Source organism: Cervus elaphus, chromosome 9 (genome assembly GCF_910594005.1).
Source record: "Cervus elaphus chromosome 9, mCerEla1.1, whole genome shotgun sequence".
Lineage (NCBI taxonomy): Eukaryota > Metazoa > Chordata > Mammalia > Artiodactyla > Cervidae > Cervus > Cervus elaphus.
Window position 1 is genome coordinate 47,666,579 of NC_057823.1, and position 18,726 is coordinate 47,685,304.

Sequence of the window (18,726 nt, forward strand, 5' to 3'; positions counted from 1 at the left end):
CATGTGGGAATCTCAGTTCTCCAGTTGGGGGTCAAACCTGCATCCCCTGTGTTGCAAGGTATATTCTTAACCACTGGGCCATCATCTTATAGTTGGATTTAAGTCTCAAAAGTAGCTTGATAATCCTTACCGAAATGATAATGTTTCATTTGCATCACCTGAGTTGAAAAATTCTGCTACCTGGGCTTTCAGTGATTCTGAATTTTAGCCAAGGTTGAGAACCACCAGCTACAGGTTACAGTGATGTGCGTGCATGCTCAGTTGCTAATTTGTGTGTGACTCTTTGCCACCGCATGGGCTGTAGCCATCCAGGCTCCTCTGTCCATGGGATTTCCCAGGGGAGGATACTGGAGCGGGTTGTGGTTTCCTGTTCCATGGGATCTTCCTGACCCAGGGACTGAACCTGTGTCTCCTCATTGGCCGGCAGGTTCTTTACCACTGAGCCACCAGGGAAGCCCTATATTGATGTAGGATTTACTATTAAATGAATTCTCAGAAAAAAAATTTTTTGTTTTCTTCACTGATTAGCCAATGATCACTTAGTGTTATTAGTATTTGGTGGTATATTACTGTTTCTCCTAAATGAAAATCTACACATTCTGGCATCAGAAAAACCTGAGAAACTTGTTGAAGATTTGTATGCTTGCCTTCCACTCCACCCCAGATTTACTGAATCACAGTTTTTGGTGGGATTTTTTTTTTTTTTCTCTAGGGTTTCTTTTTTTTTTTAAGTCCCCGCCCCCCCCCCCCCCCCCCCCGCCAGGAGATTCTGATGCCTACTAAAGCTTGAGAACCTTGATGTAGATAAAACCAACCAAGTGCTTATTTTTCACATTTCAACTGAGTCAGCATTGTATAAGTCCTACTACACAGCAAATTAGGCCTCAGTTGCTTGGAATCCTTGCACAAAGGGCACGTTCTATAACCTTAGTAATTTCAAAGTTCAAGAAGTTTCTAATAAGCACAATAAAAACTATTAGATGATAAAAACAGGACCTGACACCAGAGTGTTTCAAAGACCAGGTAATTATTTTATTTTTCTATATCTGACACTCAAATCATAGGGGGTAAAAAGATAATAGAACATAATCAAAATAACACACAAACACAATTCAAGAACATTTAACCATCTATTATAGCTGTTCTTTGTAAAATACATAAAGGTAAACAGAAACATCTTTATATAAATTAATGCTTAACAATCTGTATACACTGTAAAACAATTGTTAAAATTCACACTAAGATACTAGTGCAAGCAGTGGTGTACAAAAGTGCAAACAAGGTTAGTGATGAAGAACTTACCACTGACTCACCACTTCAGCATACTCTGCATTCAGCCAGACACTGAAGGCCTCACCACAGAAGACACTTTGAAAGTCACCTGACTGCATTCACCCTGAGTGCTCTTGCCTCAGTATGGCAGCAGACTCTGAGTTCAGGTTAGGAGCAGCACCAGGGAATCCAGAAACCCAGGTGAAGTTGGCCATTCTGATGTGAATCTTTTCTAAAGATAATGATTCTCCATGAAATAACTCAAAAGCCTTTCCCATTTCTGTCTTAAAATCTATTTGGAGTGGGGGCACTCCTGAAACAAAGTTTACTTTGAATAAATTTGCTTACTTTACTGTGATTAATTTGGAATCTGTTTAAAGGTGTGGTCAAAGCCCAGAATAATCAGAGGTATTAAATATATTATCTATTTAATGTTTTAAATTGTGAAGACAAAAATTAGTTGATTCAAAACTGCATCTTCAATAGATGGTCAGTAGTTGGTCAAATTAACAAAGGTCAATTCCCTTTATACTCAGGATTTCCAGGTATGGGCTGGAGGTATGTGAGGGGGAATGGCTATAGGGTTCAAGAGTAGAAACATGGTTTTAACAAAATCCCAATCACTTTATGCAGAGGCACAGCCCCATATTTTTAAGAGCTTGTTCTTTTTTTCTTTTTTGGTTAAAAAACACTAATTTGCATTTCAAAAGGACAGTGACTGGAAAGACCAGAAACATTAATACTGGGCTTTGAGAATTCAGTCCTTAATTTAAAATATGTTTTCTGAACTCTTACTGTCTGTAACAAAAAAAATTTTTAAAGGTTTATAGAAAACCTATAATTCTTATTAATTTTATCCAGAAATTTATATTTTCTAATCTCATTTTTTCATGTTGTTTTGGAGATTTTTTCGAAACTTCACCAATTTTTACATATATTTAAAATGATTCAAACAATGTACTCTAAATCAACACACGATATTCTGAGAGACTTTCTTTTATATTAGCTTTGTCATTGTACTCTGATCAAAATTTATTTGGCGATAGAAGCCTTGCAAACTTCAGTCATGTAAGTGACTAACAAGACTGAAACGCCACATTGAGACACATACCAAATACAGGTTCAGAAAATATAAACCTGTCTGCTCGAGCTCAAGTCATCAACTGGAGGTATTCTGTTTTTAATGACGGAGCTTGTGAAAATGCTGGATTTTGAATGTGGTTAATCAAATCATTTTGCAGAAGACAAGAAACACTTTTATCACAGTTATTAGTCTATTTCAGTGATTTCCAAGTAGTTTATGTGCTGGAAAGCACTACATGTAGTGTGAGCCAGTTGAAAACTAAAGAAAAGAAACAACATTCTGTGTTTATGTTGTAAACCACAGTAAAGTTGTATATGTACACAGGCACACAAAACTAAAATTTAGATCTATGCAGGCAATATCTGAATTCACACTTCTTTGGCACTCAAGGATACTGGGTTAACTAAGTCAGTAGTGAAGAATATTTTTCATATTCTTCAGGGAATATCTGTGCCCAATTTTTAAAAATGCTATAATCTCCAATCTAAAAATTCATCAAGATAAACTGGAATCCATCAATTTAACCAGTTACAGAAAAGTATAATTAATAGCAGTCATTGAAACAGGTATGGGGTTAAGAATCTTTTTAAAAATATAAAAGCCAGCTGAGGCCATCTGTTTTTAGAGTTTTGGATTTAAGATTTTAAAACATCTCTTGAACACTTCCTGATGTATATGGAATCCAGTCTTATGTATATAATAGTGTTAATTACATTTTCACACTTTACCGAGGGAAGAAAATTAACTACATTTACCCCCAAAATACTCCACAAATGTACACACTTGCACAGGCACATACAGAGTATATATTTTTCCCACATGCTTTTGCCATTTCTTGGCATTCTCTTAACTTGCTTCTCCTGATGGAAGCAGTGACTCTCTCTGTTTTCTAAGGAGCTCTCAGAGCTGGATGATAAGCCCAATGGCTAGGGAACTCTGAGGTCCATCTCCCTTCAGCTGGCAGGAAAGTGCAGCTTCATTTCCAGAGGTTCAGACTATGGAAGACTCTTACATCATTGGGAAAATACCCACAGTTTAGCTGTGGTCCACAAAGTGACTGTTCCTTTGATCCCAGTGACAGACCTAGAATGAGAGTTCTGGAACAAGAGAGTTTGTGCCAGAAAGCAAATCCCCTCTAGAGAAACCAGAAAGCTTTTTCTTTTAAACGATTTATAACACAGTTAATTAACTTCTTAATTATCACAATAGATACTAGGAAATACTTGAAGAAAAGCATGTCCCTGTAAATATTGAAAACAGATACCATCAACAAGAGGCAATTACTTTGAATAAGGCTTAATTCTCTTCAGTCAAGACGTTAGAAATGAGAACTTTAAACATATCTGGCAGAATAAACCAAGAGGCTGAATGTCATTTCTACTTTTCCCTGGTGTTACTGATGTTTTTAGGCAGGGAGAAAGCTTTTTTATTTTCCTTTAGAAGGAAGCTGAAAATGAAACAGAATAGCTGAATTCCTAAAACCAAATGTCATGATGAAATGACCTTGTTGGTTTAGCTAACTAGTAATTCCTTCCAGGCATATCTTTCAATCCTTATTTGCTTTATATACAATATTATATTATTGATGACAGAAAGGACTATAGTTAACTCTGATTTGGACAAGAGCTAAAGAAAACAGTAATTCTGATATTAAAATTACTGTTGATGGAACTGGAGCAATCTATTCTCAATAGAATTGGTTAAATATACTATAAAACTTCGGTTTATGACCAAGAGAGGAAATCTTCATCTTCAGAGTCTTTAAAAATAATTATTTGGCACTTGTCTTTCAACTAATTATGGGAATCTCAGACATATGGGAAAAAAGAATTCAATTTCTTATGAAATTAAAATGCTTTAAAAAGCCAACCACAATCTGATTAGAAAATCTTACCAGTGAGGCTTGTAGAAACTATCATGTGGCAAGCATGGTATCAAAAAACAAAAGCCTTTGTGTTATAAAGTAAGAGCTGGTTGAGAATAACTAAGAAAAAAGAAAATTAAATACATGGATTCATTTTCTTTCCACCAAGAAATAAAACATACCCCAAATGCAAAAAGAGCCATAGGACAGGAACAAAATCTTCAAATATCTCAGTGACAACTGAAGCAGAACACGCTTCCTTCATCCTCAGATGCAGGCCTCCACCATGCAACTGCACAACACCCTATGTGTCGCTTGCCCTGCTGAATACCATTAAGTACCATTAAGTAAGACTGGGGAGTACCTCTAAGTGTGGGGAGACTGGTGCCTGTCATTATTTTTGGTGAAAAGGCAGATTACCAAACTGGGTGCCATTAAGATTGGAGCACTTCAGAATTAGACAACTGGGACTGGCTTATCAAACCAAAAATTAACCTTGGGTTGTACCAGAACATGTGCTTTTTTTCAGAAGGCCGATCCCACAGGGACTAGGACGTGGACCCCATCAGCACTGGTAATGGTAGTGTTACAGATAAAAATATACATGATTCAGACATAAATGTGGTATAAGGTGCAACCAAACATAACTTGTCTCTAGATAAATGCAAAAGCCTGTAGGGACTTAAAACATTATCCTAAATATTTTAAAGCAATCTCCTTTCCCCACAACCCTCATATATTTAATATTAAATATGCAAAACTTCAAAGCATACTAGCTAGATAAGACACATTAAAATGAAACATTTGCCCAACAAGGATGCCAAATATTAGGGTTTGTTTTATTGCATGACGTTTGCATAAGAAAAAAATAATTGAAACTGTAAGGCATCATGCAGTCATTTATAAGCTTATTATTAACTGCTTACTAAAGATAGGTGGACATATAATCTAAAATCTAAAAACTAGTTCCAAAAAATTACATAAAAAATTTAACATGATGAGCTTTTAAATATGGTTGCTATTTGTAGTTTCATGTTGTTAAAAAGTGCTTCAAATGTCATCTGGAAAGTTGCTGTTCAAAAATGGTGCTGGGGGTAATGTCGCATTATAAACTGTAAAAACTAAGTATTTTTATGGAATTAGAAAGCTAACATTGTGATATTCAAACTTATTTGAATCAGTTTTCAATTCTCACTCAAATTAAGTTGATAAAATATTAATAATCTAAAAAACATCTGTTTTCTAACCAACAATAAAAGTCTATTGAATTCAAGTTATGCATGTTGAGTGATCAAATCTCTGAGTAGGCCTGAATGGTGAGACCTGGAACTGATGTGGGCTGGTGTTAATCAATGTACTGTGCCATCCAACGGAAGCCTTCTCCATAGCCTTGTCTCTTGAGCACGCTGCACATGAAAACTTCTAAGGGCCGGGCATTCAGTTCTTTCAGAGATACATTGCCCTAGGAGAGAAGATGGGCATTATGTTGGGTGACCTCTTAATGAAATAAAACCCCTACTCCCTCGGAGAGCTGCAGTTCGTACATCTTAGAACAAAGGGTGACTGTGATAAAGCCATGGCTGTTTGTCACCCAAGTCCCTTCCCCTGAACACAGAGGGCACCTCCTCTCACTCTGCTGTAGGACAGATGTTCAGTCAGTGGGACAGAGGTGAGCCTGTGAGGTGCACAAGAAGGAAAAGAATCTGTGACTGAAAAAATTCAAGTTACCTGGGACAACTGGCTTCACTAATATTAAAAACAAACATTCTGCGAGTAGATTTATGACCTAACAAGGCAACTCTTAAAATTAATGTGGCGTTGACTTATTAAAAAGACACAGGAAACAGACCAAAGTTTACCTTATCTAACATAACAGTCTCCTTCCATAGGCCGCCATATTGCTCTACTCTGGGATTTTTCAATGCTAAGGGCCTTCCGCAAAACAAATCTCAGTAAAAATGAATGCAAAAATAATGTGTGTTAAAGCTTAATTATGAAGTGTATGTTCTGAAAACCCCATAACTCTGCTATAGCCAAGTATACATTTCATTTTTATCTGTGGTGAACTCTGGACTTAAAACACTGAACTGGGGGCCTAAACACACTACTGGTATGCTTAAACATTCAAATATATTATTTAGTGGCTAATTCTGAAAAATTATGACAAAACTTTGAAAGCTTTCATTAAGTTTCCCATATGCATAGGCTGTGACATTTTTTATATCACCAAGAAAAGGTTGGTGATACTTCCAATACTTTGGCCACCTGATGCGAAGAACTAACTCATTGGAAAAGACCCTGATGCTGGGAAAGCTTGAAAGCAGGAGGAGAAGGGGACGACCGAGGATGAGATGGTTGTATGGCATCACCGACTTGATGGACAGGAGTCTGAGCAAGCTCCAGGAGTTGGTGATGGACAGGGAAGCCTGGTGTGCTGCAGTCCATGAGGTTGCAAAGAGTCGGACACGACTGAGTCACTGAACTGAACTGAAGAAAAGGTTTCATTGCATTCAGTGGTAGGAAGAAAACAAATGAGGACATTCAAAAAAGACCCAAATGTACCAAGGACAGTTTTTAAGATGAAAATGAAAATGGGCTTGTGAGGTTGGACAATAGTAATTTAAAGATATCTGGTTGGACACCTGAAACTAGTATAATATATGTCAATTATATCCCAATTAAAGAAAAGAAGCCAGACTACCAATTAGACTGATAAGCATGATTACTGTTAACGGCAGTATGGGAACAGACCTTTTCAGAAGATTAAAAGTAAATAAAATAAAAAGATACTTGTACTACTGAATGAAGTATTCACACCTGTCAATTTTTTTTTTTACCTTTCCTGTTGTCTGACCATATAAACCAAACATCTCTCGCAACCTCTCTTCACTGATGGCTTCAGGCCTGTCAATCTTATTCCCAAGAATCAGTATAGGCACATTAGCAACAGTTTCATCTGTCATTAGTGACTGAAAAAAAAAAAAAAAGCAAAATCAAAGTTAAGATGTTGATATAAAACCATCTAAAGGGCTCATTGTGACAAGATAGCAAATGGGCATCAAGGGCTCACTCTCTATCATATCCTGGCAGTTTGGCTTTCTTTGGTGAACTTTCCCTACATTTTAAAGTGAGCTCAACGATCCCATAGCTCAGTTCTTCTGCCTCTCTGTCTCCTTCTGTAAATGCTCGCTGAGACTAGACTCAACACTTTGAAGGTGTGCAGACCTGGTTTCATTTCTAATTCTGCTGCTTTTGAGTTGTGAGATCTTAGACAAATAAGGCTCGCTGAAGTTCAAAGAGAATCTGCAATAGTAGCACCTACCTTACAGAGTTAATCTGAGAATTAAACGAGGTAATATGCATAATGCCTGGCACAAAATAGGAACAAAGGAATTCTCTGGCTCTGTTCCATGACCATAGAACTTACCAGGACTTTTCCACATGAATAAGTATTTGTTTGCTTGCTCTTGGTGGATGTATGGTTGGGTCAACCTTCCATCGAATCATGGACCTCCTTTCTCTGTGGGCCCAAGGTCTAGCACTGGCCTTGCCTACTGCTCCTGAGCCCCTTTACAAAGCATGTAACCTGGGAGATGGGAGAGGAGGTGGCTACACATGGCCTTGATCACTCCTGGGAATGGTCACAAAGACAGCATGTTATACCATTTCCAGGTTCTGGCCAACTCCTGAAGAAACCACCTGGAAGACCAGGGGCTTAAGACCAAGTCACTACAGGAATGCAGCAGATATGAAATAAGCTACAAGGGCACACATTGCATAGAATGAGCCTAATATTAAGCCTTCAGGAAGGAAATCTTGTTAGTACTCCTCAACAGCCACAATTACTCCAAGGTACTCCCTCTGCATTCTAAGTAATCTCTGAACTCCACAAATTGTCAGCAATTACATCAGAGGCTGCAGAAAGGCTACACTCTCATACTTACATTTCTAACCTATTTTCTCAGGCTTACCAGAGTGATTCAGCTGTTTAGTTTTAATTATTTAACTTACATCAAGTTCTTCTTTTGATTCTAACAGCCTTTCATGGTCTGCACAATCCACCAGAAATACAATGCCATTGATAGCAGGAAGGTAGTTTTTCCACACTCTTCGAGCTAACAAAAACAATCAGGAGTTAGATTTTATTTGCTGGTCAAACCTAGCAGATGGTTTGATGGAAGAGTCCAAAAAGATATCAAGTGTAATTAGCCCTTAGCTGCTGCTACATCATTATATACTTGTTAATCTTTTACCCAGTATTGCCAAAATCTCTCCAGATGACCAAAGAAGAAATTACAGGTTTTCCTTAATTTGGGCAAGTCAAATATTTTAGTCTGCCCAGTTTACCCATGTCAGAAGAATTAGTATTTGCTTACTAATGGACAAGGATGCACATTAAGTTCGTCGGAGGGACCACTACTATTTGTTATATGCAGTATTCATTTCTTTTTGACATTTCTAGTTTATCAGTTTTTTGCTAGTGATCAAGTCTGGAGTCAGTGACAGAAGGAAATTAGTATCAGGTTCAGACTTGTTAAGTTAAAAAATAAAGCAAACTGTTCTACTCATAGCACAAGTCTATGAAACCATTAGGGTAATTTTTTCCATGACATTCTCTTTTAGAAAAGAAAATATTTTTGAGGGTGCCCTTAGAGGAAGGTAACTTTTTTCTCCTGGCTTCAGCTTTATAATACACCTTCATATAGAGATGAAGCCTCAACCTCCATTAGGTTCTAAATCTAATCATTCTATTCTAGGAATTAGTTTATGTATATTTTAAACAATTGATGTATATCTCAAATGTGCTTTCTCTAGCCACAACCTTTGTAGTATTCATTATTTATGAATTGCTATGTAGTGGGTACTGCTAAGTCCTTTTGGGGATATTAAAAAGTAACTAGCATTTCAATCCCAGAAAGTTTAGTAGAATCTGAAATAAGACAGTCACTCCAATCTTTAGACATGTATACAAATGTACTAATTGCTAGGTAAGTGCAGTTGAGAGCACTCCCAGTTGGGAGTGGCTTCTCAGAGGAGGCAGCCACACTTAACACTGGGCCCTGAAAGTGGGTTACCTGTGTGCTGATGGAGACCTCATGAGCACAGAGGTGGAAGGACAGACACCAAGATGGTTTGGTTTGGATGGAGTAAAGAGAATGAAAAAGGGAACAGTGGGAAATAAAGACTCAAAAAGTAAAAAGTGCGACCAGATCATAGAAATCCTGAATACCAGGTCAGTGAGTATGGCCTTTATTTTGTAGGTAATGAATTAGTCAATGAAGGCTTTTCATATGGAGCAACAGAAGCAATAACATATTCATAACATGATTATGACAGTAAGAGAGAGGTGGGCTGAAGAAGAGAAAAATTGGAGGCAAAATTTTACTCATATGCTTTATCACCAAAAGCAATTCAGACTTAAACTGGAGTATCATATGAAAATCATCCTTTGCATTTAAAGCATTTATCCAGGGGTGATAATTCCTAAATTTTAAGTCTACTCTGGCTTTCCTTGAATAAAATGAGGTTTCATTCACTGTAACATAATGGTCACATTTTTATTAAATAAAACAATTGTAAGAGAAGTAGAATCTCACCTTGAACATGTCCACCCAGATCAAAAGTTGTAAAGGTCATGCCAGCAATGGTTAGTTCTTCTGAAGCTAAATAATAATACAAAATGTTTTAAAAACATGAAACTTAGAAGTCCGTTTCTGGCATATACTGCCACTTAAAGTTTGATTTACTTTAATTGCAAATAAGGTCAAATCAAAAAGGAATTCTTTGTTATAACTACTATATTCCATTTTATATTGCCAGTATAATGCAAGTAACTGGTAATATTCAATTCTAGTATTCAGTGCCCACCACAAATCCAACTTATTTTTCCTCCTCTGTCCAGCTGAAATTGACAATTATTTACTGTGAATTCAAGTGACTGGTCTAACCTAATAATTTTTCCTGTAATTCATCTTATATGATAAAGGTGAAAAAACAATATTTTCTCATGATTGTTATATTTCACAGGTGATGGTTTTGGGGCTTCCTAGTGGCTCAGGCCATGAAGAATCCGTCTGCAATGCGGGAGACCTGGGTTCAGTCCCTGGGTTGGGAAGATCCCCTGGAGGAGGGCATGGCAACCCAATCCAATATTCTTACCTAGAGAATCCCCATGAACAGAGAAGCCTGGCGGGCTACAGTCCATGGGGTTGGCAAAGAGTCAAACACAACTGGGTGACTAAGCGTGCACACACAGTCCTTAATGGCAAACATAATTATAATAAAAAATTTGGCTATTATTTCTTCAAATTTTTTTTCTGCTCCCTTATCTTCCTGTCTTGGACTTTAGTGATAGGTTTGTTAGACTGCTTAAATCTTCCATTCTCTGCATATTTATGGAGCATATAAATGCTCCATTCTCAGCATATCATAACAGCTGTTTTAGTGTTCATATTTCCTAATTCCATCATATTTTTTACTTGTGCCATCAATCCGCTTTTACTGATTGACTTTTCTTCTATTTAGGGATCACACTTTCCTGCTTCTTTGCATGTCTAGTAATTTTTTATTGGATGTTGGATTTTGTTGTATCATTTTCAAGAAAGTTGGACTTTGGGAACTCTCTGGTGGTCCAGTGGTTAAGACTCAACCATCTCACTGTGGGGACCCTGGTCAGGGAACTAAGATCCTGTAAGCTCTGGAGCACGGTCAAAAAAAATAAATAAATAAATACAAATAAGTTGGACTTTTTTTTTTTTTTAATAATAAGTTGGACTTTGTTCTGGCAGGCAGTTAAACTGCTTGCAGATCAGTTTTTAAGTTTTGTTACAGCAGATCTAAAGTAGCCTTTACTTTGGAGCTATGTTAGCCTCATTACTAAGCTGTGCTTTTTTGGAGTAGTCTACAAGGTCTCTTTTTTCTGGCTGGTGGGTACATGGATTGATAGCTCCGTGTGAGATCTAGGAATGAACTGGCCAACCACTTCACTATAACTGTTCTTTTGATGGGCTATGTGTAGTTTTACCCTATGTATGCACAGATTGGTATTCAGCCATGAACATTTCTGGAGTTCTTTCTCTACAGAGCTGTTTCCTCTGTGGTAATCTGCCCAGCAAATTCTAGTCACCTCAGCCTCCCCAAGTTCTGTTCTCTTGTCTCCTCAATTCAGTAAGACTACTGAGTTACATTTGGGTTTCTTCTCCCTACACCATGGTCTTAAAATTAACCCCTATGATAAATGTTAAAACAGACAAGGGTTTGTTTTTCTTTTCTCAGGAATCATAGCCCTGTGCTAGCTATTGCCCAATATCTGAAAACAGCTGTAGTGTATATTTTTGTCCACTTTTCTAGTCATTTTTAGTGGGAGGGTAATTCCAACCTCCGTTATTCCCTCACGGACAAAAGCAGAAGGCCGCTACAATTACAGTGAAAGGTTCAGTACAACTGTTAACTGTTCAGTATAGCTATGAGACCCCAGAGTAGTTTATCTTGCTAAAAAATTCTGTAGGAAGACTGCCAGCTGAATGAATAATTAATACAATTTGTGTTCAAAGCATGATCCTTTCCATTAGGAAAAGATAATGCTTGGACATGACTGGCAAACTATCTCTATGGTTACAATCTCTGGTACACTCCCTGCTTTATAAAATGAGTCCCAATTTGATTATGATATAGAACACTGTTAACATCCCAGAAAGTTCCCTCTTGCCCCTGCCGAGTCAGTTCACACCTCCACTCCCAGAAGCAAGCACTGATCTGAATTCTGTCATCACAGGTTTGTTTTGCCTGTTTTAGAATTTTATATAAATGGCATCATATAGTATATAACTTTTGTGACGAGCCTCTTCCATGCAATATAATATGCATTGTGTGGATCTGTACTTTATTCCTCTTTTTGTTGAATAGAATTCCATTGTTTATCCATTCTTTTTATGAAGGACATCTGAACTGCTTCCAGTTTGGACTTAATACAGGTAAAGCTGGTATAACAAATATTCCTGTATGAGGATTTTGGTGAACATATTTTTTCACTTTTCCTAGATAAATATCTAGCAGTGGAATTGCCAGATCATAGGGTAGATACATGTTACCTTTCTCCCATATTCATTAAAAAAACTTTTTATTGGAGCATGGTTGATTTATAATGTTGTGTTAGTTTCAGATGTACAGCAAAGTGAATCATATATATTGATCCGTTCTTTTTCAGATTCTTTTCCCATACAGCTTATTTCAGAATATTGGGTAGAGTTCCCTGTGCTATACAGTAGGCTCTTGTCATCTATTTTATATATAGTGGTGTGTATATGTTAATCCGTATCTCCTAATTTGTTACTTGCCTCATGTTTCCCCTTTGATAAACCATAAATTTGATTTCGAGATCTGTGAGTCTGTTTTGTAAATAAGTACATCTGTATCATTTTTTACTACATTCCACATATGGCTGATATCATATGATATTTGTCTTTGACTTACTTCACTTAGTATGATAAATCTCTAGGCCCATCCATGTTGCTGCAAATGGCATTGTTTCATTCTTTTTTATGGCTGAGTAATCAATCCCTGGGCTGGGAAGAGACCCTGGAAAGGGAAACGGCGACCCACTCCAGTTTTCTTGCCTGGGAAATTCCATGGATAGATGAGCGTGGCAGGCTACAGTCCATGGGGTCACAAACAGTTGGACACAACTGAGTGACTAAACAACAACAACAACATTCCACTGTGTGTATGTACTACATCTTCTTTATCCATTCCTCTGTTGATGGCCATCTGGGTTGCTTCCATGTCCTGACTGTTGTAAACAGTGCTGCAGTGAACACTGGGGAGCATGTATCTTTTTAATTATGGTTTTTCTCCAGATATGTGCCCAGGAGTGGGACTGCTGAACCATATGGTAGTTCTATATTTAATTTTTTAAGGAACTGTCATACTATTCTCCAAAATAGTTGTCGCAATTTACATTCCCATCAACAATGTAAGAGGGTTACCTTTTCTCCAAACCCTCTCCAGCCTTTACTGTTTGTAGATTTTTCTGATGATGACCATTATGACTGATGTGAGGTGATACCTCATGGTAGTTTTGATTTGCATTCTCTGATAATTAGTGATGTTGAATGCCTGTTCATGTGCCTTTGGCCATCCATCTGTCTTATTTGAAGAAACGTCTATTTAGATCTGCCCATTTTTTGATTGGGTTGTTTGTTTTCTTGACATTGAGCTGCATGAGCTGTTTGTATAGTTTGGAGATTAATCCCTTGTCAGTCTCTTCGCAGATATTTTCTCCTATTCTGTGGCTTGTTTTTTATTTTATGGTTTCCTTTGCTATACAAAAGCTTTTAAGCTTAATTAGACCCTATTTGTTTATTTTTATTACTCTAGCAGTCGATCAAAAAAAATACTGCTGAGATTTATGTCAGCATTCTGCCTACATTTTCCTCTAAGAGTTTTATAGTATCCAGTCTTATATTTAGATCTTTAATCCATTTTGAGTTTATTTTTGGTATGGTGTTAGGGAGTATTTTTAATTTCATTCTTAAAAATATGGAACGCTTCATAAATTTGTGTGTTATCCTTCTGCAGGGGCCATGCTTATCTTCTCTGTGTCTTTCTAATTTTAGTGTATGTGCTGCTGAAGAGAGTACACATAATGCTTTTGATTAATTGAAAAATATAAGCTAAAATGAATATGAGATGCAGGAAGGTTGAGATAACATCTATTTTGTGCCATTGTTTTTACTCTTATTACTTAGAACAATGTCTGACCTAAAGCAAGTGCTCAAAAAATATTTGTTGAATATATTAAAAAGAACATCATAAAATTTTAAAAGTGACTTACACCTAATATAAGACCACTGTGTAATCTCTTCCAATTCTGCTGTTTTTGCAGATAATTTTATATACTCAATTTCACCATGATTTTTCTTTAATAGTATTGTTCTTGTATCAGAATCTTATTTGTCAAGCCCTACTTTCTTCTCCTAATGCAAAAAAAAAGTATCAATTTTATGAAATCTTCCTTTTCCAACTTGACTCACTAACAGTTTTAGAGATAAAATGGTAGTTTGTTTTTTTCTGTTTTCCTTCCTTGTTCTTAGTATATTTACGGAATTAAATTAACTGTTGTATTATTTACTTTTTAGTCCAATTCTCAACTTTATACTCATTTTTAAGGCTGACACTCATTATTTCAAAATCTGTGGATTAGCTTGTCTTTAAACTCTCTGTGTAGTTGATTCATAGTCTCTTCAACACTAAAACAAGTTCATAAGTTGTTGTTGTTGTGCCATGCAACATGTGGGGTATTAGTTCCCCAACCAAGGACTGAATCTGTGTGCCCCCACACTGGAAGTTCAGACTCTAAACCATTGGACTTCCAGGGAATTCCCCCACAGGTATTTTAAAATTAGACTTCTGTTTCTAATTTTAAAGTGACTAATTTTGTCACTCTAACTTGACTCTCTCAACAGTACCTATTACATAATCTTAAGAATGATACATATTAAGTGATTTACAGAATCATTATTAATGTCTTTCAATTGGCTTTCTAAAAGAAAGCACAGTAAATTCTTTTTTAATTACTTTAATACTTTCTAGGGAATTCCCTGGTGGTCCAGTGGTTAAGACTTGGCGCTTTCACTGTTGTGGGCTCAGATTCAATCCCTGGTTGAGGGACTAAGATCCTGCAAGCCATGGGGCCTGGCCAAAAACAAAATAAAAGAAAACTTTCTGTAAGTGTATCAATACATGCCCTGTTTTTTGGAATAAAAATTCTATGGTCTTTATGTTAGAAACAGTTCAGGTTGTTAGAACTAGAAAAATAACTGGTTAATAAGTTAAGAGCTACAGCAAAGTATAAGACTATGATCTGTCCACTGAATAATGATTAAAATAGTACAGTTCTAAAATTTGAAAGAAATTTAAGTTATATAAGAAAGGTAATGCTGACTATTTATAACCTAAACAATATGTGGTTAAATATACTATCATAATCCCTGAGACAATAACTTTTTAACTCCTCTAGTTGGACAAAGGTATACTAACTATAAGATGATATGAGTATTATTTCAAGATCTAAATATACTCCCTGGAGTTGGGTCACTTATCATTTACTATATTAAGAACAAGTGAAATGACATGATCATAATTTATCCACCAAAAAACAAACAAAACCTTTTGGTTAGGGTCTATGAATTGGAATCACTTCATCAAGTAACACACTGTATGGGAGAACATACTTACTGGGATGTAACGTGGGCACATGTTGTCCAAGTCTGTCATCTTTTAACATGTGTAGCAATGTTGTTTTTCCCGCATTATCCAATCCAAGAAATACCAATTTACCAGTTTTCTTATATAATCCTGCAGAGTAAGAGCTATGATTAGTCAGTGATATCTGACACAGATTATAGAAATAAAATGACTTTAAATAAAAATATAATATCTTCACAATTTAGTTATTTGGATACTTTTCCTAATTACCCCAGATTTTTTATAAAGAGACACTTATTAACCTTTTGAACTTCTAAGATTTTATAAATTGGCCTGAAAAAGCTTGGATTTCTAATCCATTTTTAGTTTTGAAGAACTATTTTAAATCTATTACGATTTGGGACGTCAGATCATTATGAAACTAAACTTTGCCCCAGTCAATGAATGTGTGTGACCTAAACTTATCTTGCAATACCAAAATGCCAATTCCCTTGATGATTTAACTTAAATCCTCTTTTAATTTACCCCTTGAAAAATATCTGTGCCCTCTACTAGAGACATAAAATACTTGAGATTATATATTTATGAAGCTAGACCAAAAGAAAAAGTAGAGGTTTTTCATTTTTTTCACAGGTAAAAATAAATTAACTATTTTTGACAATCAAAACTACAGTGAGTTTTTTTCAGTAAAAAAGTTTCGTTCACTGTCAAATTTACCTGAGAATAAGGTTAAACTATTCACATGACTGCGTAAAACTAAGCAACAACAAAAATATCCAAGCACATAATTTAAAATATATCAATCAAGCACTGATAGCTAAAGTGATAAACAGATAAAGACAACACTGACTGGTTTACAGTAGACTGACATTCATTGCAGAATTCCATATTGAGCTTTTCATATATATATATTTCAAAGACTTTTCTTAGAGCACTTTTAGTTTTACAACAAAACTCAAAGGAAGATACAGATATTTCCCATATACCTCTGTCCCCACATATGTAGACTCTCCCCCAAAAGAGGACAGAAGTTTAATGACTTATGTCCATCATTATACAGAATATTTTCACTGCCCTAAAAAGTCTCTGTATTCTGCCTATATATCCACCCTACCCACGACCCAGCAACCACTCATCTTTTTATGGCCTCCGTATTTTTGCCTTCTCTAGAATGTCATGTAGTTGGAATCACACAATATGTAGCCTTTCAGATTGGCTTCTTCCACTCAGCAATATGCATGTAAGGTTTCTCCATGTATTTTCATAGCTTGATAGCCCATTTTCTTTCTCATGTTGTACAGTATCCCATTATCTGGCTGTCAAGTCAGTTCAGTCAGTTTAGTCACTCAGTCACGTCCAACTCTTTGCAACCCCGTGAATCGCAGCACGCCAGGCCTCCCTGTCCATCACCAACTCCCGGAGTACCATAGTTCATTTATCCATCCACCCACTAAAGGACATCTTGGTTGCTTCCATGTTTTGGCAATTATGGCTAAAGCTGCTATAAATATCTGTGTGCAGGTTTCTGGCTAGATGTAAGTTTTCAACTCCTTTGGGTAAACACCAAGGAGCACAACTGCTGGACTGAATGGTTTAAGAGTATGTTTAGTTTCATAAGAGAACAACAAACTCTCTTCTAAAGTGGTTATACCATTTTGTATTACCACCAGTAATGAATAAGAATTCCTGTTGTTTCACATCCCCACCAACATTTGGTATTGTCATTTGGTATTGACAACATTTGGTATTGTCATCTGAATTCGGGGCATTCTAATAGGTGTGTAGTAGTATTGAACTTTATTTTTCATGCATTTAATTGTCTTATGGAATTATATAGAAGTATATGAAGACCGGGAACACAGTAGCAACTCAAAAAATTTAATCAGTAAGTGAAAATTTTAAGATATTAGGGAATTACAGATTGGGCTATCCATTTTCCAGTAAGTTCACGCCAAAATAACATTTAGTTATATACCCACATTTAAGTCTAAGAAGTAAATTTTTTTTAAAGTCCTAATCTTTTGATCACCTATCAACCAACAACCTGGGTCCTAAGGAGAAAATTGCTTCCACAGTCACTTGAGCTGGGATACTACAGCTCTCCTGTAATTATGAATACTGACTAATAATCTCCTTAAACATTGTATTTCTTTAAAAGGTTTCTATATAGATTGTTTCTAACCAATGCACTCAGTCTTACCACCTTAGCTTTTAAATAGTAAAAGTGTACCGGATAAGATTCCAAAGGGGAACAGCTAGAGCATTTAATCTTTCAACTGGATTGAACTAAGTTTCTGTTCAGTGGTAGGCACTGTTAAACACCTGCATACATTATTTCACTTAATCCTCAACTCTGTATAGGAGCATCATTATTGTCTTTTTTACAGAGCAGAATGAAGACTCAAACTTATTTACTCAAATGCTGAAGTCAGGTCTGAGATTTGAACCCATGTCTGATCCCAGACCTTTGGTTCACTTCCATTTCTCTACACTGCCTCCTGATGCTAGCTCTATTAACTTTCTTGTTCCTGACTATGATGCAGTCTTTTTTGCCTTTTCAACATAATTCAGGATAGATTCATTGTTCTGTAAACTGAGATACAGATTCCAACCTGTTATAATCCAAAACGTCAGCAAAATAAAGTTTAAAAACCCCTATTTCTGACCCGGTTCTTACAAATATGTGACAAAATACTTAAGGATTCTCTTGGAGGTAGTATAACGAGATCTGACATTTGACGTGTGGTAGAGCAACAATATAAAATAATGTGAGGAATTTTATTTCTAAAACGTAAAGGAAAACATCCTGAGTTTTTTAAAATTTGCAAGTATTAAGGTTCAACTAAGAAATAAAAATACAGTGACAAAGTTTGATCTTATACTTTTATCCTTTTAATATATAGTAGTCAAAATTTATATTTCCCAAGCAAAATTTACTTCCTCAGTTAAGATTATGTTTGTGGAGAAAGAAATATTTATATAGAATATATCATTCCGTAAGTTGTGGCCAGTTTGAACTATGTTTATCAATCTCTAATTACATGAAATGCTTCTCTTTCTGGCAGTTCAAATTAGAGAAAAATTTGAAAACAGGGGACTAGAAATATTTTTGTTAATTACTGCTATAGTAAAGTTGTGTATATCCCAACATAAAAGTTAATCAAAAGTCTGTCTTTGGGGGGAAAAAAAGCCTGTTTCACTGAAAAATGTGAGAAGTCAAGGGTGTCAATAAAAGAAGAATGTTTTTCCTATCTGTAAAATCTATAAAGAGAAGAAAATCACTAGTCAGAATCTCTGGGTG

The 18,726-nt window shown here is 36.1% G+C and overlaps 1 protein-coding gene and 1 non-coding gene across 2 annotated transcripts in view; both read right to left on the bottom strand.

The window, feature by feature from the left end:
• Positions 1–1,010: 1,010 nt before the first annotated feature.
• The window catches only part of SAR1B (secretion associated Ras related GTPase 1B), a 28,482-nt gene continuing 10,766 nt past the window's right edge, over positions 1,011–18,726 (bottom strand). The window contains exons 3-7 of the mRNA XM_043912803.1: positions 15,456–15,575; positions 9,818–9,883; positions 8,232–8,335; positions 7,058–7,189; positions 1,011–5,682 (exon numbers count right to left, since the gene is read on the bottom strand). Of these exons, the coding sequence (XP_043768738.1) occupies positions 5,566–5,682; positions 7,058–7,189; positions 8,232–8,335; positions 9,818–9,883; positions 15,456–15,575 (539 nt within the window). The 3' untranslated portion in view covers positions 1,011–5,565. The remainder of the gene's footprint in view (positions 5,683–7,057; positions 7,190–8,231; positions 8,336–9,817; positions 9,884–15,455; positions 15,576–18,726) is intronic.
• On the bottom strand, positions 13,752–13,858 carry LOC122701110. The gene has a single exon (XR_006342958.1). It is a non-coding gene; the product is annotated as a U6 spliceosomal RNA (small nuclear RNA).